Source organism: Coenobita brevimanus, chromosome 1, assembly GCF_032717465.1.
Source record: "Coenobita brevimanus isolate Jiangsu-jjx chromosome 1, ASM3271746v2, whole genome shotgun sequence".
Lineage (NCBI taxonomy): Eukaryota > Metazoa > Arthropoda > Malacostraca > Decapoda > Coenobitidae > Coenobita > Coenobita brevimanus.
The window spans coordinates 35,677,832-35,697,061 of NC_136954.1; the positions used below are offsets into that span (position 1 = coordinate 35,677,832).

The 19,230-nt window shown below is 42.5% G+C and overlaps 1 protein-coding gene across 1 annotated transcript in view; it reads right to left on the reverse strand.

Moving 5' to 3' along the window:
• The window catches only part of LOC145393984 (glutamate receptor 4-like), a 43,121-nt gene that overhangs the window by 21,352 nt on the left and 2,539 nt on the right, over nt 1-19,230 (reverse strand). The window contains exons 2-8 of the mRNA XM_080267968.1: nt 16,779-16,839; nt 15,946-16,195; nt 15,848-15,873; nt 12,701-12,720; nt 7,167-7,244; nt 3,446-3,644; nt 488-732 (exon numbers count right to left, since the gene is read on the reverse strand). Coding sequence (XP_080124094.1) covers nt 488-732; nt 3,446-3,644; nt 7,167-7,244; nt 12,701-12,720; nt 15,848-15,873; nt 15,946-16,195; nt 16,779-16,839 — 879 coding nt within the window. The remainder of the gene's footprint in view (nt 1-487; nt 733-3,445; nt 3,645-7,166; nt 7,245-12,700; nt 12,721-15,847; nt 15,874-15,945; nt 16,196-16,778; nt 16,840-19,230) is intronic.

Here is a 19,230-nt window from a genome sequence, read left to right on the forward strand (position 1 = left end):
TCTACAACTCATCTTGATCTCAGTGCAACATCTTTGTTACACACTTTGCTCTGAAATACTGAAATGTGACTTTAGGCTTCATTCAGCTGTTGGCAAACACATGACGCCAATGATACCTCTTTACCCAGGCCGTGTTTCACGAGCATAAGTTCGGCGTCTGATGACTGCACTTGCATTCTGTGCATGGGTGAGATGGGTCTAAGGCATTCCTTACGGGGGCTTAGGTAGGTCTCTCGCCTTAAAAACTCCTGTGTATCCGGGTCCAGATTATGTCCATATTTTCATACCGTTAAAGGAAAGTGTTCATTTTACTCTTCATACCTCCAGACAGCTTCATCCAGCCTAGGAGAGACTTTTTAAGCTGGAGGCGTCAGACATATTCCCCGTTAACCTGTTCTGTATCAGAGATCTTCCCCATGCAAGATAATATTATGTTCCCGTACTGAACGGCTCAAACCTATTTCTGACTGATATTTTCTGTACTCACTTAAGCGGCGAGTGTGGAAGGGTGGCCACGCCGTACCCATTGGAGTTCAGGTTGTGTCCGATCTTCATGGTGTCGCAGGGAAGTTGTTCATTGATGAAGTCATTCTTGACACACTCTAGCAGAAAGGCGTACTTGCCCTTTGACGTTCGTACCCGCTCAATGCCTTCCTCGTACGTGGACGTGAACACATGTTTACGCGACGACATGAACTCCCACATTCGACTGTACACACTTACCCTGGAACGCTGAAAAGGGTGAAATAATAAACTAGTGGAGACAACAATATAACACCAACAGCAAGAACAATACTGAAAAAACATTCTTGAACAGTAAGGTGAAATCATACGGTGATTGGTACAATACAATATGCTGATCCCCTCACAGTGCGTGGAGGTGAACAGATTCTTGCAGGAAGACAATAATCTTGGAATGCTGAAAAAGAATGCAATTATACAATGGTTGTTTTTATGTGGCCTATACTTAAACGGACAATGAGCTGTTGCGAAAACAATAAAAAATAGTCGCTGTCGTTGTCTACACCACCATCATCATCATGACCACAGCCAGCACAACCACCACCACCATTGCCATCTAATCGAACTGTCCACAAATCGACCCCAAAGCACTGCTGGGACCTCTTTTTGCCCTTCAGTCTGGTACGATTTCATTTAAGTTAAGAAAGACCTCGTACTGAAGAGGTTAATGAAGGCTGTGTTTAACTCTTCCAGTCTGAAATGTCAAAATAAATAAATAAATAAATAAAAATCTGGTGGCGGCAAGAAAAAGGGGAAAGGATGTCAATGATGAACTTGACTCAGATTTTTGTCTTGTTGCAGCTTATTTCATGTAACTCTGTGGCAGAATTAGACAGTACTGTACCCTTCATCCTCTCCATAGCACTTCATGACTAGTATCATATTCTAGTGATACTCTCTTGTTAACACTCAGTATTGAAGTTGAAGAGAAGGCAATTTTAGGCCAAGTTAGAGTAGAATAGTGAAAAACTTCATCCCATCAATCTTATGACGTGTTGTTCATTGAATTATCTGTGTAGGATAGTTCATGGGACACAACAAGCAGTTACGACATCGACTACGAAACCACATCAGTGTATTACCAGAGTGGGTGGCATTATGAACATTGTGAGTTATTAACTATCTTTAATTACAATAACCAGACCAGGCCTATATACAGAACCTAAAACTAACAAATGAACACAATACATCACAGAGTAAGCTCATTTATAACACCTGATGATCAACACAGCATGCTGAAACTCTCAATGTCTTAGTACTATATCCAATGTAACAGTGCTTTCATGTAAGACTGCACTATACTTCTCTAGTGGTCACCAGTAGCCTATCTAAGCACCACACGCTTTTACCACACAGATATGTATCTTATTCATCATGATTTCTTTAACAGTTCACCAAATAAGCCACAAAGTAATAATGAACATCCTGTGGTACATGAGTGAAATACTGAAGCACAAACAACAGGTGACCCAATTAATAACTGGCTGTCTTAACTTGCTAGTAGTTCTTGTCTGTCTGCACTATTGCCGTGGGCACTTTACTACACACTGCCGAACTGCCTCGTGCACTCATTCCCCTTCCAGCACAAATCCGTAATTAATACATTGCACAAACCATAATGGTATCTCCACATATAAGCTTGAGAAAGTATAATGAATTCCACCAATCACAAGTATCAACATATAAATTGAATGAAGAATATATTATAGTACTCAGTTCTGTACCCAAGAATGTACTGCCTACACAGCAAAACAGAATTGTGTACACCATTCATGAACACACACAAAAGCCAACAAACCAGGGATGTCTAAGCATATATATAAGTAAGAACTAAACTCCGCACGTTATACACTCACAGCCACGGGTAGTACTACTCTGGGTTACGTTATTCCGGGTCTAATGGCCAACAACCCCACGTTAAGAGTACATAACACCTACCAATCTTCTGTGCGCATTTGGCTTTACCACACACAACACAATAGTGTGAACCCCCGACCATGTTTTCCTCTTTTATTACCAGGTTCACATGAGGGAAAGCCACTTCATCTCACACCATTTATTGAATATAGGCAACCATAGTTCCTTTGTCTTGATCAGTTCATTGCTATATGATCTGACTGAACGTAATTTTATATGTTGCTATGTATCTCATGTGGTTTCACGAGTTTTAAGCAATCATTTTTCAGGTAGAAAGAAGTTAAAGTGGCAACAGCCGAAGTATGGTCATGGCAAAATGTCTGTTCCTCAAGCACGTACTTTGTTTATGTGCAGAAAACAAACTTTGTCGCCAACGCCACCTGCATTCATTACACAACACTATCATGCTCTGAGGTTCCATTCAGGATTAATAGCCCTTTTAGAGCTTCATGCATCTGGCAATAGGTAGATAAATAGACTATCATCATATACAAGTCTATGGTCACTGCAGACGACCCTGATTCAGCTCTGTCCTGACTGACAGCTGATGACGTCACAACAATGCTATCCACAATCCCTGAATGACCAGCAAAGCACTACGATTCACCAAGTGACAATACACAGTAATTTGGTGTTTGTGGCGTGACACTGTTACCATGACAACCCAGCCTCCTCTTGCTACCTTTAGACAACTGGGATTGGCAGAGACTTCGGACCACTTGAGAATAAATGAGCACTCCTAAGTTGAATATTATTGCCAGGAGGTAGCTAGAACACAAACATACCACACTGGACTGAAGGAATTAAACCAACTGGGATTAATACACAAACCAGAAATAACCTGAACCCCCCCCCATACACACACACAGTCGTCTTCAACAAAACTCGATTCCATAGAAAGAGTAAGTTTGACAGACTCATTTGTAAAGCTTAAACCTCTTTTTTTTTATTTACCGTCAATTAACTAAGTCATAATATATGAAAGAGAAAAAAAACATTGGCTTACCTCGAAAAACTTCATGGATGATCCCCCTTGGAGCGTGCCATACTCCACCTCAGTCTGACTGGCCAAATCGTCCACAGAGTTGATGGGGGTGATCAGCCTCTCGACGGTGAGGAAGGCGGCCAGGCTGGCAGTGTACGAGGAGATGATGATTAGCGTGAAGAACCACCACGCACTTCCCACGAGACGACCCGACAGCGATCTGCAAGGTGAGTGGTGATGGAGGTAATATTCTGTGAGTAAGAGGTGTGGAAAGAGCTGTGAGGGATGGAAAGTGTGAAAAAGGTGTATGGATGATGAGTATGATGATCAGCATACAGAACCACCACAAACTTCCCATGACACAGCCCGACAGCAATGCGGAAGGACAGGAGTGGTGGATGCACAATTCTGTGAGGGGTAAGGGTATTGTACATTTACACTGAGGCCGGAACAGAACGTATTCAGACGTAAACTCTCCGATCGAGTAGGTCACAATAAACCTGTATGTCTCGCTTCATAGGCCATGCTCTACATAAACTTTTTCTTACTGCCACACGCAATGTAGTTGCCACTGAGAAACGGATTGGTCACAAAGAGAATAAGTGATTTTTTTTTTTTTTTAATACCAACCTACATGATCGGACAGTCTACGTCAGCAGATGTTTTTTAGTGTATTTTGGCCTCTGTGAGGTGTGAACTAATCTATGAGGGAAGGCATGTGTGTTAAAAAGGAGTAAAGTTGTTGCTGATGGATGATGATTAACGTAAAGAACTACAATGCATTCCCCATGACACGGCCCGAGAGCGACCTTGAAGGTGAGCAGTGGTGGAGGTGATATTCTGTGAAGGGGAAAGTTTTGGAGACAGATCTGTGAGGGAATGGCGGTGTCAGAGAGGCCATTTAAGCCAGAGATCGTCTTCTATAATACATTCTTGCCACCTACAATTTTATTAAACTAAAGCGAGGTTTTCGAAGTGAAGAGGTAAGATACGAGAATTAAAACTTCATTAACCCCTTTCCCACAAGAGGTCCTGCCTAAATTGCACAAATCATTTGGTGTCAACATAAAGAATACCAAAGTCACGATATTGGAGGGCTAACCACTTCACGACGGTGGCCTCTTACATTTTACCCCTGCTACCACCAAATGAATGTACAGTATTAGGCTTTCGAGAGATTTTTCGAATGGTGAGAGTCAGACACAGCCCTCATTATACTCTTCACTGGCAGACGTGCATCCTATTCCCGAGGTCTAGGTAGCGTCCTTGGCTTCGCAGCACTTTCTGAATGATTTATTCCGCATACTCTTGTTTTACTCTCTTGTACGAGTACGTTATGCAGTGCTGTCTGCTTCTGCCTTCACCTTTATCATTGCTTTTCTGTGTCTGCCCTCCTCTCTTCCTATATCTCCCATCTCTCCTGTCACTTTTTATTGCTCTTCTTTCCTTTTCAGGTGGCTTTACATTGAGTGACAAGCCAAATGGTTTCCTGTAACTCAGGAAACCATTTACATCAGTGGGTGGTTACTATGTAACGTGTTCCCTACATGTCAGCAAATGGGTTAACAGGGGGTTAGTGCCCCTCCCCGTAAAACAACTCAAAGACAAATGGCCATCCCTTACGGGATTATGGCGTCTGGTTATGGACAGATAGATAGGTCGACGTTATGGGTGCAAAGTATGTTGATAACAAAGTTACAGAAATAGCAAACAAGAGGAGGGTAAGTTGATTCGTATAGGAAACCTTAGGGAGAGGTGCTGAGAAAGATACCGGGCGGGTGAAGAATATGCGTCCTTAGTTGAAGTAATTTACTGACAGCGTAAATGAAATACCAGAAAACAAATGATTGGATTGAAAGGACTGAATCTGTTTCCTTTTCGTAAGTCTTCCAGTCTGAGAGGTTCTTCGTGAGGTGCAGAGAATCATGCAGTGCTGACTCTTTCACTGCAATGACGTGGTGGAATCCGAAGCTGTTTTATTAAAGTAAAAATGGATTTCTAGTACTGGACAAATTAATGGAAACTAAATCAAAACTACTCCAATCCGAAGTCTCTCGAGCTGAATATCACTGCTTGGAGATAAAGAAAAAAAAAAGTTATCAGGACAGCCTAAAGTATAGAAATAATCCGATTTAAAAAAAATTTCAAAGGTATCTAATCATCCTTTGGCGCCAAACTACGAATTTTGTATTTTAACCCAGCTGCCAACAAGAGAGAGAGAGAGAGAGAGAGAGAGAGAGAGAGAGAGAGAGAGAGAGAGAGGGCACAGAATAACACACACAAACACACACACACACACACACACACACACACACACCATTCAGCCATACATTCTCTTTTTCTGTCAGTCTGTCCAATACTCAAACATGGAATCACCAGTCATTATAAACGTTAATACCACTTGCACATAAAAAATAAAAAAAATAATAACCATGTGATACACTCAACATCCGGAGTCCTGTCGCCTCTCCTGCTTTTTCTCTCCATGGGGTTCGATAATCAGTCCAGTGAATCAGCAGCAACCAACATCGATAACTTGGTATACTCGCGACGCACGACTCTGAAGTTGTCATTATCGTTACCCGGCAAGTTACCTTTAAACAGTGCGTCCGATTTCGTATCATATTATATACAAATCATATTATACACGAATATATTACACACGAATCATAAGCGTATCATATTATACACGAAATCGGACGCAGTGTTGACGGGTAGGTTGCCAAGGCATGGTAATGACAACCTCAGAGTCACGCGCCACGACTATAGTATAAAGCCATCAAGGTCTGTTGCTACGGATTCACCGCACTGATTCTCAATGTTCACAGAGAGAAGGGCAAGTGACAGGACTTTTGATGGTGACTGTACATTAAGCCTGTATGGCTGATGTATATTTAACTCTCACTGCTCGTTAGCTATGGTTCTAAATGTTTATAATTATGAAGGAGTCTATCTATAAATATTAATGTCGGACCAACCAGAAAAACACTGGCCATAAACTGTGTCTGGTCGTCGTAATACTGCAGTTGTAACTTGCATAAAAATCAGGCCTCTGTTGCATGAATTTCCCAAAGTGAACCAGAGACCATAGCTTTGTATGTGTCTGTCTGTCCCTCTCTGTTCCGCAAAAATATAGGATTCTTTTGATCTGCAATTATCAAGTAAGTCTTCCTACTACCATAAAACCCAGTCAGCCGAGAAATAACCGTAATATCTGTATGGTCTGTGTATCAGCATAATTCTCACCTGCTCGGGCCAGAATTCCATGACCCTTGTACACCTGTAATCAAGGAGCAAGTCTTTCCATTAATATATACACCAGAGTTCCTAGGAATTAAATACGGTTCTTATCTGTATGGTGTATGTATCTGCTCCTCTGAACTGTCTGCATGCATTCCTCCACCTCTACGACGGGCGCGTAGCACTCGTCTAGCAGCAAACTCTTATCCCTTTTCTGTCCAACTCTCTAATGTAAGAGTTAACCGTTACTCCCAGTCCTTCACTTATGCAACAGGTCAACTCTAGAACTGTCTCCCTCTGTCTGTATTTCCTGCTTCCTATGATCTCCAGTCTTTCAAACGCAGTGTGTCCAGGCATCTCGAAATGATCGGATCTGGAATTTGGCTTTCTCTTGTATTCTGTTTTTCTCTTGGAAGGAACAACTAGTTGCGGTCTCGCGGCCTTTGGTTCCTTCATCCTCGCATTAAAAAAAAAAAAAAAAAATTATGTATCTGTAGCTCACCTTGGGCAGATATCGACCCCTTGTTGCATGAACGCCCCCAGGGTGAACCACAGACTGTTGCAGATGCTGAAGTCGTTGCTGACACCTGACTTGCCGTACATCTCTATCACCTGCAAGTAAAAGGAGAGGGTTGGATATGGCTACGTTTATTATTATTATTATTATTATTATTATTATTATGGGGCAATGTAGGATTGGATGATGGATGGATGGATTATTATTATTATTATTATTATTATTATTATTATGGGGCAATGTAGGATTGGATGATGGATGGATGGATTATTATTATTATTATTATTATTATTGTTATTATCATCATCATTATCATCATTATTATTGTTATAAGTAGTGTCCCTGAACTTATACTTGCCTCGTCTCTCTCTCTCTCTCTCTCTCTCTCTCTCTCTCTCTCTCTCTCTCTCTCATACTATACTCAGAGCCTAATAATTTCTCAGAATGTCACTTAAGAGTTTCATAATTATTCGGCTAAAATGTGGAACAATATTATGACCGCGACTATACACCAATGTTTTTGCGAGCCTTCTATGATATCTTAGGGTATATTCTGAATCAAACCTAGAAGAAGGTCGTTTATGTATTTAAGAACATGATCTACTCAAACAGGATGGAGTGAGAGACTGACGAGGAGAGAGGGGGAGAGGGAGGGGGAAGCCAAGGATGAGATGGAGGGATAGAGTGGAGAAGTATATGAGAGAGGGGGGTATGAGCTGGCAGCAGGGCAATGAAATGGCGGGGGACAGGGCGACATGGAGGCGATTTGTTTGTGGCCACCCCTTACGGGATTAAGGCGCCTGGCAATAGAGAGATAGATAGATCTAATCATATTCACAATTTTAGCAGAAATATCTACGTATCTGCGTGACCAGTAAAATTCTTGTGGAAAACTGCGTAATATTTGAAGATGTAGGGCAGAAGAAAGTACTTTTGAGGAACAGATGAAAATTTAATTTATCATGGTTACTAAAAGTATCTGAAAACTGTGAACGGTAATCACTTAATGGATAACACTAAGCCATTACTTAATATAAAAAAGTATAAACCACTAAAGCCAAAAACAAAACAATACTGCATTCACTAGGGTAGAAAAACATCAAGATAATTCTGTCCAAAGATCTACACCGCACAAGGTTCATAAACAAACTGAGCTAGAGGAAGAAATGGCGACAAAGGATTGGCCACACACACGCTGGAACAACGAAGCACTACCACGAACACTGGACATTGAATACGGACCCTATGAAACCATGAAACATTATTGGCAAGACTGATTTTAGGATTCAGCTTGTGATGCATCCCCAAGATTCCAAACATACCAATAATGTGAAATTAACGAAGTACACAGTGTAAAATATACTCAGATCTGTAACATTTCTCTGTGTTCCAAAGCTGATTCGGAACACCCTACTGAAGCATGCCAAAGACTATGCCTGATAAGTAAGATAAGCGAACTTGTGTACAATATTTTAACATGACGGGTCCACAAGCAGTCCTCAGTACCTAGTGTTCTGAAAATATCGATTAAAAACAGTCCCAAACTTAACACTAGGGAAGCTGTTTCTTAAGATATTTGTGGCTACCGTCAGTAATTTACAGCTTATCTTGCCATAACGAGCTACACTTTCGGGGACTTTGATGGATGGTTGCGGAGAGAAAGGACGTGTGCTGATCTCTCCTCTAGCTGCAGGGTTGCCTCACCGGCGTTAGCTTTTTCTTTTTTCGCCACTAGGGCGTTTTTCAATAAAGTTAGGTTAGCTAGAACTAATTTTCCTCCCTGGCCTTAGTAGGTATAGTAGGTGTCTATATCTAATTTCTGAGATTGCCTTTGCTTACTCTCCTCTGGAGTGTACCCCCCACTGATCGCTCTGGGGTGTGAGTCACACACAGGCGCGTTCTCCCGAGAGTGGTTTGAGAGGGTAATCTCAGCCTAGGTGGGTCTTCCCCAGGTACATTGCCCCTTGGTCGTTTTTCTCTCTCTTCCCACTTCCCCTTCACGGGGGAAGTGGTAGCTATGATGGACCCCCCTACTGCCTCCCCCCCCCTTCAGGGGGGGAGGTAGACCTGAAGACATCCCTACCGTGACTGACCGGCCCCAGACTGACGGACGCCAGACTCGTTCCCCGCTTGACATCCCTGTAAATAACGCGACCTTCGTAACTCTTCATGCTCTAGGTTCTACTCCCCTGTCCAGACTCAATCCCTTCATTGTCAAGAAGGTGATTGACCACTGTGCGGGAGAGGTGGAACAAGTAAAAAAACTTGGAAATGGAGACCTCCTGGTTAAGACGTTCAACTCCTCTCAAGTTAAAGACTTGCTAAAGCTGCGTAAGTTTCACTGCCATGCTATCGAGGCCAAGATCCCAACATCCATGAATTCCTGCAAGGGTGTTATCACTTGCAGGGATCTCATGGTGATGAGTGAGGAAGAAATCATACAGGAACTTGCTCAGCAGGATGTAATTGATGCCAGATTCATCACTCGTTATCAGGAAGGCGTAAGGACGAAGACAGCCACTGTTATCCTCACTTTTGGCAAAGTTTTTCTACCTACAAATGTCAAAGTAGGATATGAAATTGTAAATGTAAGACCGTATATCCCAAATCTCCTTCGTTGTTCAAAATGTCAGCTCTATGGACATCATGAAAAGGCTTGTCGGGCTTCCAACATCGTGTGTGGCAAGTGTGCGGCTGTAGGTCACTCTGCTGACAACTGTACATCCGAGACTGAGTGCTGCTTTCACTGTAAGGATGCTCACTCCACTTCCTCGAGGGTTTGTCCCAAGTGGAAGGAGGAGAAAGAGGTCTGCACTGTGAAAGCGACTGAGGGCATTTCCTTTTACGATGCAAGGAAGAAGGTGAAGGAGTTGCATGCAACTCCCAAGCCTAATATCTCCTATGCATCGGCGGTTGTGTCCCGTCCCGTGATGTGCACCGTTGAGACACAGACTGACCTAACATTCGCTCCTCATGCCCCACGCCCTACTTCTCATAAGCCTCCTGTACGTTCCAACTCTCTTACGGACATCCCTGTTGCTACATCATACTCTCAGGATGCCGCTGCTCTTTCGCAGTCAGTGCGGCCAAAACAGAAGCCTGACAAGTCTGACAAAATTAATTTGACCACCGTCACTAAGCAGTCACGTCCTCATGTCCTTCCTGCTCCTGGTCCAGCAATGGAGAGAAAGAATAGCTCTTCCTCGGTGGAGTCTGGGAGCCTTATCATTGATGAAAATATGGAAGTCTCCATGAACAAGAACCGGGAACGGTCCCCCGGTAGCCACTTGCCTGGACGTGGGGGGGCATAAAAAAACTAAGCACACTGGCCACCCTCGAAAATCTTAAACCGCCGCATTCACTATACTACAATGGAATTGTAGAGGTATTGGGAATAAGTTACATAATATAGCTATCTTGCTTTCACTACACAGGCCAGACATTGTTTGTTTACAGGAGACGCGCCTGGAGGATCATCCTGATCCTCCACAGTTCAGACACTACCACTCGTATAGAAGATATGAAGGTCACGGAGTTGCCATTTACACCCACAAATCACACCCACAAACGGAAGTGATTCTAAATTCTACTCTGGAAGCGGTCACGTGCAGAGTAAAATTTAATAACACGTATCTGTCTATTAGCTCTCTGTACTGTCCTCCACATCGCCCCATTGATAGTGATGCTTTAAATTCACTAGTGGAACATCTCCCTGGGAATAAGTTAGTGTTGGGCGATTTTAACGCCCATCACTATCAATGGGGTAGCTTGAGGATTGAGGGTCGTGGGGAGCAAGTAGCCGACCTAATACTACAGTCCAACCTCTGTCTTCTGAACGATGGTAGAGTGACTCGTGTAGATGATCGTACTGGTACTTTTCGGCCATTGACTTATCTTTGGCCTCCCCTGGTATACATCAAGATCTCTCATGGGACCCTTACGACGACTCCTTGGGAAGTGATCATTTACCCATCTGTCTTTCTTATACACGCGACATCATTTCGGACCCTCCACCTCCAAAATTTAACTATAAGAAAGCAGATTGGGGATCTTTCTCAAGGATCGCCAATTTAGATATATCTGGGGAGACCATAGATGTTAAGGTCGAAAATATAACTACTTCCATATTACACGCAACTGAGGCTGCTATTTCCAAGACTTCTACAATTCATGTGAAGCATAGAGCACATTGGTGGACGCCGGATTGCCGACAAGCATTAAGAAAACGCAAAGGAGATACAGGATTTTTGATAGTCAGCCCACTGAGGAAAATTTTATTGCATACAAACAGGGACGGGCTGAGGCAAGAAGAATAATAAGAAGGGCTAAACGTGACTCCTGTCGGTCCTTTGTGTCCACGGTGACTCGTACAACACCATTACATAAAGTCTGGTCCACTATAAGATTATTAAATAATAAATGCCCATACTTCCCTGTCACCACCTTGCAGGTGAATAACACCACCTATGACGAGCCCGTGGACGTTGCTAACATCCTCGCCAGGAGTTTTTCTCATGTAAGTAGCTCAGCCAATTATGACCTGCGTTTCCAACATCATAAACGCACGGCTGAGCTACAGATATTAGACTTTACCACAGAAGACGTAGACTCCCCGTACAACCAAGAGTTTACGCTAGATGAACTGCTCCTTGCCCCTAAATCCTGTAAAGACACCAGCCCTGGACCAGACACCATCACGTACGGTATGATCCAGCATCTTAATCAGGACAACCTGATTAAGATGTTAGCATTGTACAATGAGATTTGGGCGTCTCGAACGTTCCCAAACTCATGGCACTTTGCGCACGTCATACCGATCCCAAAGAGGCTAGTCGTCTTATGAATCCCACTTCATTTCGTCCTATTGTGTTGACTTCTTGTCTATGTAAGGTCATGGAACGTATGGTTAACAATAGGCTTCTTTTTGTTTTAGAGTCAAAGAATTTGTTAAATGATCAACAATGTGGCTTCCGTAAATACAGAAGTTCACTAGATCATTTAATGAATTTGGAGCATTGTATTGCAGAGGCATTTGCCAATAAAGAATTCATGATAGGGGTGTTCTTGGACATCCATAAAGCCTATGACATGACCTGGCGACATGGTATACTAATGAAGCTCTATGCTTATGGTTTACGAGGAAATTTGCCTGTTTTTATTTCAAATTTCTTAAGGGACAGAACTTTCTCTGTCAAATTGCCCCGTAACGTAACATCGGATATATTTATCCAGGAAAACGGGGTGCCACAGGGAAGTGTGCTTAGTCCTACTTTATTTAGTATTATGATCAATGATATTCTGTCATCAGCTCCCATCCCGAGGAATCTTAAATACTCACTCTACGCTGACGATTGTGGAATATGGCACTCTTCCTGTAATGCACAATTTTCGGCTGGGTGGATTCAAGCAGCCCTTGACTCCGTCCACCAATGGGCCTTGCAGTGGGGATTTAAGTTTTCCGTCTGTAAGTGTGCCGCTATAGTCTTCACTAATCGTAACGTACCTAATTTGTGCTTAACTTTGGATAATCAGGCGGTCCCTTTTCAAAATTCTGTAAAATTTTTAGGAATACATTTTGATCGAAGAATGAATTTTAAACTTCACGTTAATACTTTGCTTGCTCATTGTGATAAACCGTTAAATGTCCTCAAGTACCTAGCGGGTACTACCTGGGGTGTCGACAGAAAATCTTTATTAATGGTGTATAAGTCCCTTATTCGATCAAAGCTAGACTATGGCGCACAGGTGTATGGCTCGGCATCCGATGCCACGCTGAAAGGATTGGATGTGCTACAGAATAAATGTTTGCGAATGTGTCTTGGAGCCGTCCGGTGTACCCGTGTGGCTCATATGGAAGTGGAGGCGAATGTGCCTCCCCTCCATATTCGCCGTGACCACCTGGCCTTGTCCTATAGTGTAAGGACATTTAGGAAAAGTAATATCGTCAATGTGGCCTGTACCCCCCTGCGTCAATACCACCACCTTCTGCGGGGGGTGCGTCGGCCACTTGCCGTTCGCCTCCACTTACTGACTCAGGAGCTTGGTGTAGACCCCAGTGACTGTGACAAGTTGGTGTTAAAAAATATAGCGCCTTGGGAGCCACCTGCCTTTACTGTTGATGTTACATGGCTCCCAGCACCAAAGGCCAAGGCGCCAGAGGCGGAGGTCCACCACTTGTTTCGTAACATCATCATTCGTTACTTGGGGTCCCACCACTTGTACACCGATGGCTCCAAGTCAAGTGAATGTGTGGGTGCAAGTGTGTGGTAGACTGAATGTGCCCTCAGGTATCGGTTGCCGACTCATACATCTGTGTTTACCTCAGAACTTTTTGCTATTGACAAAGCCATAGACTATGCTCTCAATTCTAGGCATGACTCATTTGTCATATTTTCAGATTCAAAATCAGCCCTTCAGGCAATTGCATCTTGCACTACGGACTCTCACGAGATCCAGGGCCGCATCGTTAATAAGTTGCATTCATGCAACAAGTCATTCACGCTGATCTGGGTGCCTGGTCATTGTCGTATCTACGGTAATGAGCAGGCTGACTTACTTGCAAAGTCGGCTGTAGAGCTCGAGGAGACTTGGGACGTTCCTCGTGATCTACGGTCGAGTCTCTCTCTCGGAAAGAAATCAATAAATCTTCTGTGGCAAGGTCAGTGGACCAGACTAAATATTCCAACCTGTAAGCCGTACCTGGGCGACTGGGACACCGCCAACCGCCCCAGTCGCCTGGAAGAAAAAGTGTTGGCACGATTACGGCTTAATGCCACCGTTTTAACACATATGAAACCTTATATGGAAAGACGCTTCCCACCGCACTGTGACATCTGTGATGCGGTGTTGTCTATCAGTCATATCATCCTGCGCTGTCGGCGATTTATTCGTGAACGTGCTCCACTTATAAATTACTGCGGCGCAGCAGACGTCCCCTTCACTCTTTCCATCATCCTGGGTGATGGGGACATTGTTATGACTGATAAATTGATGGCTTTCTTGAGAGAGACCGGACTGATCAGAGTGACGTGACTTTTTTACTGTGTGGTTATGGTTTTTATCAACGGTAAATATGTATATATTGTAATATTAATTAGGGTTGACAGTTGACATATTTGAAATAGTTCCTCCTCCCACTGATCTATTTCTAATATAGATGTCCCTTACATTAAACCCCGTTCCTCGACTAACAGTCACCAGCTGATGAGTGCAAGTGTGCAATATAGAAAGATATTGGGCACTTGCAGTCGATGGTGGTCTGCTGGCCGAGGTTCTTCACTTTTTGTACAAATTATGTAAATACAGTATACCATCTTGCTTAAGTTATTCTAATTAGGGCCGACAGCTGACGTATATGGAAATGTTCCTGACTCGTCTGGTTCCCTTTCATATATTGATGTCCCCTATATTAGGTTGTGCCTCGACTAACAGTCACCAGGTGATGAGTGCAGGTATGTAATGTAGAATGGCATTACATATCTGCAGTCGATGGTGTTCTTTTGGTCGAGGCTTTTTTACCATTAGTGTAGGTCTAGTTATTTGTCTCTTAGGATTTAGTATAGGTTAGCGATTTGTCTGTTAGGTGATTAGTTTTAGGGTCTTTACATTAGGCATTTTAGTTTATAAGTAATATAAGGTTAAAAAAAATAAAAAAAATGATAAAAAAAATAATAAAAATAAAATTACAAAAAAATAATAAAATAAAAATTATTATATATATATGTACGTGTGCATGAAAGTGTGTATGTTTACATGCATGGATGTGTGTATGTATGTATGTATGTATATATATATGTTCATATATATATATATATATATATATGTATATATGTGTAAATGTATATACATGTATATATTTTGCCTTAATGACCAGGGGCTCCGGCCTCAATGGTCGATAGGCAAAAAAAAAAAAAAAAAAAAAAAAAAAAAAAAGCACTTTCGATCTGCAAGCATCACACATTGATTCCATTAACTCCTACTGAACTCTTGTAGCTGAAAATAATTGCCTGTTAGCTGATAAAATAAGCTGCAAGTGATTACGATGGCTCATTATTTAATTCCTGCGACCACCAGACGATTTTATTAAGCTTAGGGGAGCCTCACTAGTAACAAAGCTATTACGGATGGCCAAATCTAACTCATAAAGGTCGAAAAGTTTGCCCCGATGCTTAAAAAAAAAAAAAAAAAAATCTGGTAACAGGTCAACAGAAATGTCACTGTACTGTTTTTTGCAACTTCTGTCTAAACGATTTTATTAGACGAAATGATCTATACTGACGGGGTTTGAAACAGTCCCTAGTGCCTTTTTAAAGCTTGATTTCCCTCCCAAAGCTGAATAAAGTCGTCTGAAAGGAGCAAGAACAAAATAATAATACGCAAACAGAGAAGAAGTTAAAATGTGGTAGAATAATGGCAATGGAATCAGAAGGGCGCATCAACCAACAACCAGCCTTTGTGTTTTACGTGGCAGGAGGCTGACCACGTGTATACTTGGAGGTATATTTGCTGACGAAATTTCCTACGTGCCTTTCGATACTAAGTTCATAGAAAAGTTTTATTAGCAGTGATGTGGTGACGTGTGTGTGTGTGTGTGTGTGTGTGTGTGTGTGTGTGTGTGTGTGTGTGTGTGTGAGAGAGAGAGAGAGAGAGAGACTATGGGTGCAGACCTGACAGCCCGTCCACTGAGGCTCAGCTGTCCTTTTAGACAGCAGTTCCTTCCCTCACCAAATTACCCATCACCTCACCGGCACATTCCCCTAACTACTCACCTTCCACTCGCTAGGACTGAATCTGCTGACGAGGAACAGGACAATGGAAACCCCGACGTAGGCGAAGACGATGCAGGTCCAAATCTCGTGGGAGAGTGGCGACATGAAGCTGAACACTCCGGGTTTCTCCTTGGCGGGTTTCTTGATCATGATGGAGATGCCCTGGGTCATGAAGGGCTTGGTGAAGTCGATTACCTGTTCCCTCGAAGATGTGATGGTTAGTGGCGCGATCGCTATGTCCGCCTCCTGTTGCCCAGAGAAAATGTATGAGTTTGGAAGTATGTTGGAGCCTTTATAAATGAAGCAAAATGGAAAAAACAAAAACATTAATCATCATCAGCATCATAACAGTAATGTATCGTGATGCTAACAATTCTCTGTGATGCCGATAATTAATAATGATAATTGATACACAAACCGTTTTGCGTTATGCTCCAGCATACCCCCCCCCCTCACACACACCAACCCCTTTTACCGAAATACAGACATACACAAACCCCCAACACTTTCCAGAGTCACCATCCCCCCTTTTTACACACACACACACACACACACACACACACACACACAAAACCAACCCCACAAACAGTTCACTTTCACACACAACCCCTCCTCTCCCCACCACACACACTGATATATCCTGTTTATTTGCTACAGACTACATATTTCATTACGTCCACGGAACCGCTTATATTACAACACAACAGCGACTGCCATTAACGAATATACAGTAAAGGAGGAACTTATATTTCTCAATGCTCAGCTCTTCAGCCAGTCATGTCCCTCCTTATACAGACTGAGGTTTCATTCATAAATTACTTGTCCTTACCATGGGTAAGTTACCAAAAATCTCCACACGCAAAATTTTGACATACGTTCCACCTGGTAAACTGTGCCATATGTAGTGTGGATTTAGATCCAGTCTAGATTAACTCCATCAGTTCCAGGAAGTCAGACATCCTCCTCATCCTTATAGTGCTGTTTCTAGTTGACAAGCAAAGTTGCTGTGGTGGAATTAAGTTAATCTCCTCTTTTTAGTATTACTGTTTATCCGCCTCATCCTGTCATTAATATTATTATTATTATTATTATTATTATTATTATTGCTACTACTACTCCTACCACTATTATCATTATTTTTATTATTGATCCTCCTTTTCCTCCTCTTCCCCCTCTTATCTTTCTTGTCCCCTCTTGTTACCGTCATTACCTTCCACTTCTTTTCTTCCTTCCTCTCTTCTGTTTTTCTGTTCTTATTCACCTTTCCTCTGCTCCTTTACCCCGCTATTTTGCTCCTCCTCCTCCCTTACATTCTTCTTCCTCCAACTCCTCCACTTCCTCATTTCCTCCTCTTTCTCTGCATCTCTCTGTTCCTTGTCCACCTACTCTCCTCCTCCTCCTCCTCCTCCTCCTTTTATTCCTTCTTTTGGCATTTTACACTCCCTCTTCCCACCTTCCTATCCTCTTCCTCTCGTCCCCTTTCTTCTCTGTCTCCTCATTCCATCTGGATGTTATTTCACAGCAGTATCTGACACTGACTGGTGCATATTTTCTTCCTTCAGTGCATTAGGAGTCCTCACATGAAAGATATGTCTTGCCATAAATTAAGCTCATATCCACAACTTTCGACCTGAAAGAGATCACATAATCATTCCGTGAAGAAAGAAAAATACGGCAAAACAGTGACAGAAAATTAATTTAAATCAATATAAAGGCATTTTACGGACACCAGTCTGTTGACTCGCCTGTGATAACAGGCAGACACCGAGTGATCACCCTCGAAACCCAATAATGAGATCGCAAGACCTCAAGACATTCCTCTGAGTACAGTGTTGTGAGTGAAGTATTGTCTATGATGTGGAACGGTATTCCTGGCTGCAGCTATGCATTGTAACACTAAAGTTCAGTTAAAGGACTAAATCACTGGCACTTAAACAGATAAACTGCAGTGCCTCTCTGTTATCTTGTTTTTGTTTTTTCTTGGAGGAAACAATTTGTGGGCTCCTGACCTTTGGTTCCTTCTTCCTTGAATAAAAAAAAAAAAAACATTCGTAAATAATAAGTGAAAATTGAGGTAATCAAAATAATTGACCAACAAAAGCCAATGATTCCGCATTTGCTGTGTATCACCTGAGAGGAGAGTAATGCAATTATCTCCGTCCCTGAAGGAACCAACAGCCTGAGTCGAGCTCTTACCAATGAAAGCATATTACATTACAACAGAATATTTAACCCTCGCACTTTAAGACATGCCTCCACGTATCTATATAATTATAAAAACATAAATTACATAATGCAGTAACTGGGACTACACAATAGGATAATTACGATTAACTACCAGACTGGTATAACGAGCACCCTAACAGTTCTAATTCCTGACTAACATAAATGTACCGGTAAACAGCAGCTATGCATAATAAATAAATACCTTCCAAGTGTGAAATCATGATATCGTCCTGATCAAATAGAGCGTACAAATTCTTCCCAAAGCTCACTCACTCACGCTCACGGCCGCACTATAGTCGCGGCGCACGACTCTGAGGTTGTCATTATCGTACCCTGGCAACCTGCCATTCAAAAGTGCGTCCGATTTCGTATCATATTATACACGAATCATATTATTATGCATGAAAATATTATACACGAATATTATTATACACAGACATAAACGAATCTCATGCGTCTCATATTATACACGAAATCAGACGCACTTTTGAATGACAGGTTGCCAGGGCACGATAACAACCTCAGAGTCGCACGCCGGGACTACAGTTGAGTATACTCCTACCTAACAAATGACAAACTAGATCCACACTGGAAATTAAGTAACCTTCGCCATTAACCCTGATATATACATGATGTGTATACAGGAGAATCTCTATTATATATATTATTACTACTACGCTATTTCATTGCTTTAAATTTTTATATTATTTTCGTGTTACAGTTCTTTTCCACGTGACTTCACGGGTCATGTGACTTTTGTTTACGGCGCCATACTGGACGGCAGATTGTCGGTCGTCTAGAGAGAGAATTGCAAATTCCACAATGGTATTCCACTGTTGTACCTTCGACTGTAACACATGGCAGAAAAGTGGAAGTTAGGTAAACTTCTGCCGGTTTCCAGCCAGTGAGGAAAGGTAAAAAGAAGTGGATAGCTGCCACGAAGAAGGAGAATTGGCAGCCGACGGCCTACACCCGACTCTGTAGCAGCCATTTCATAACAGGTGAGCCACCCCCACCCCCTCCAACCCCACCACCATCCCCCCCACCGCCACCCC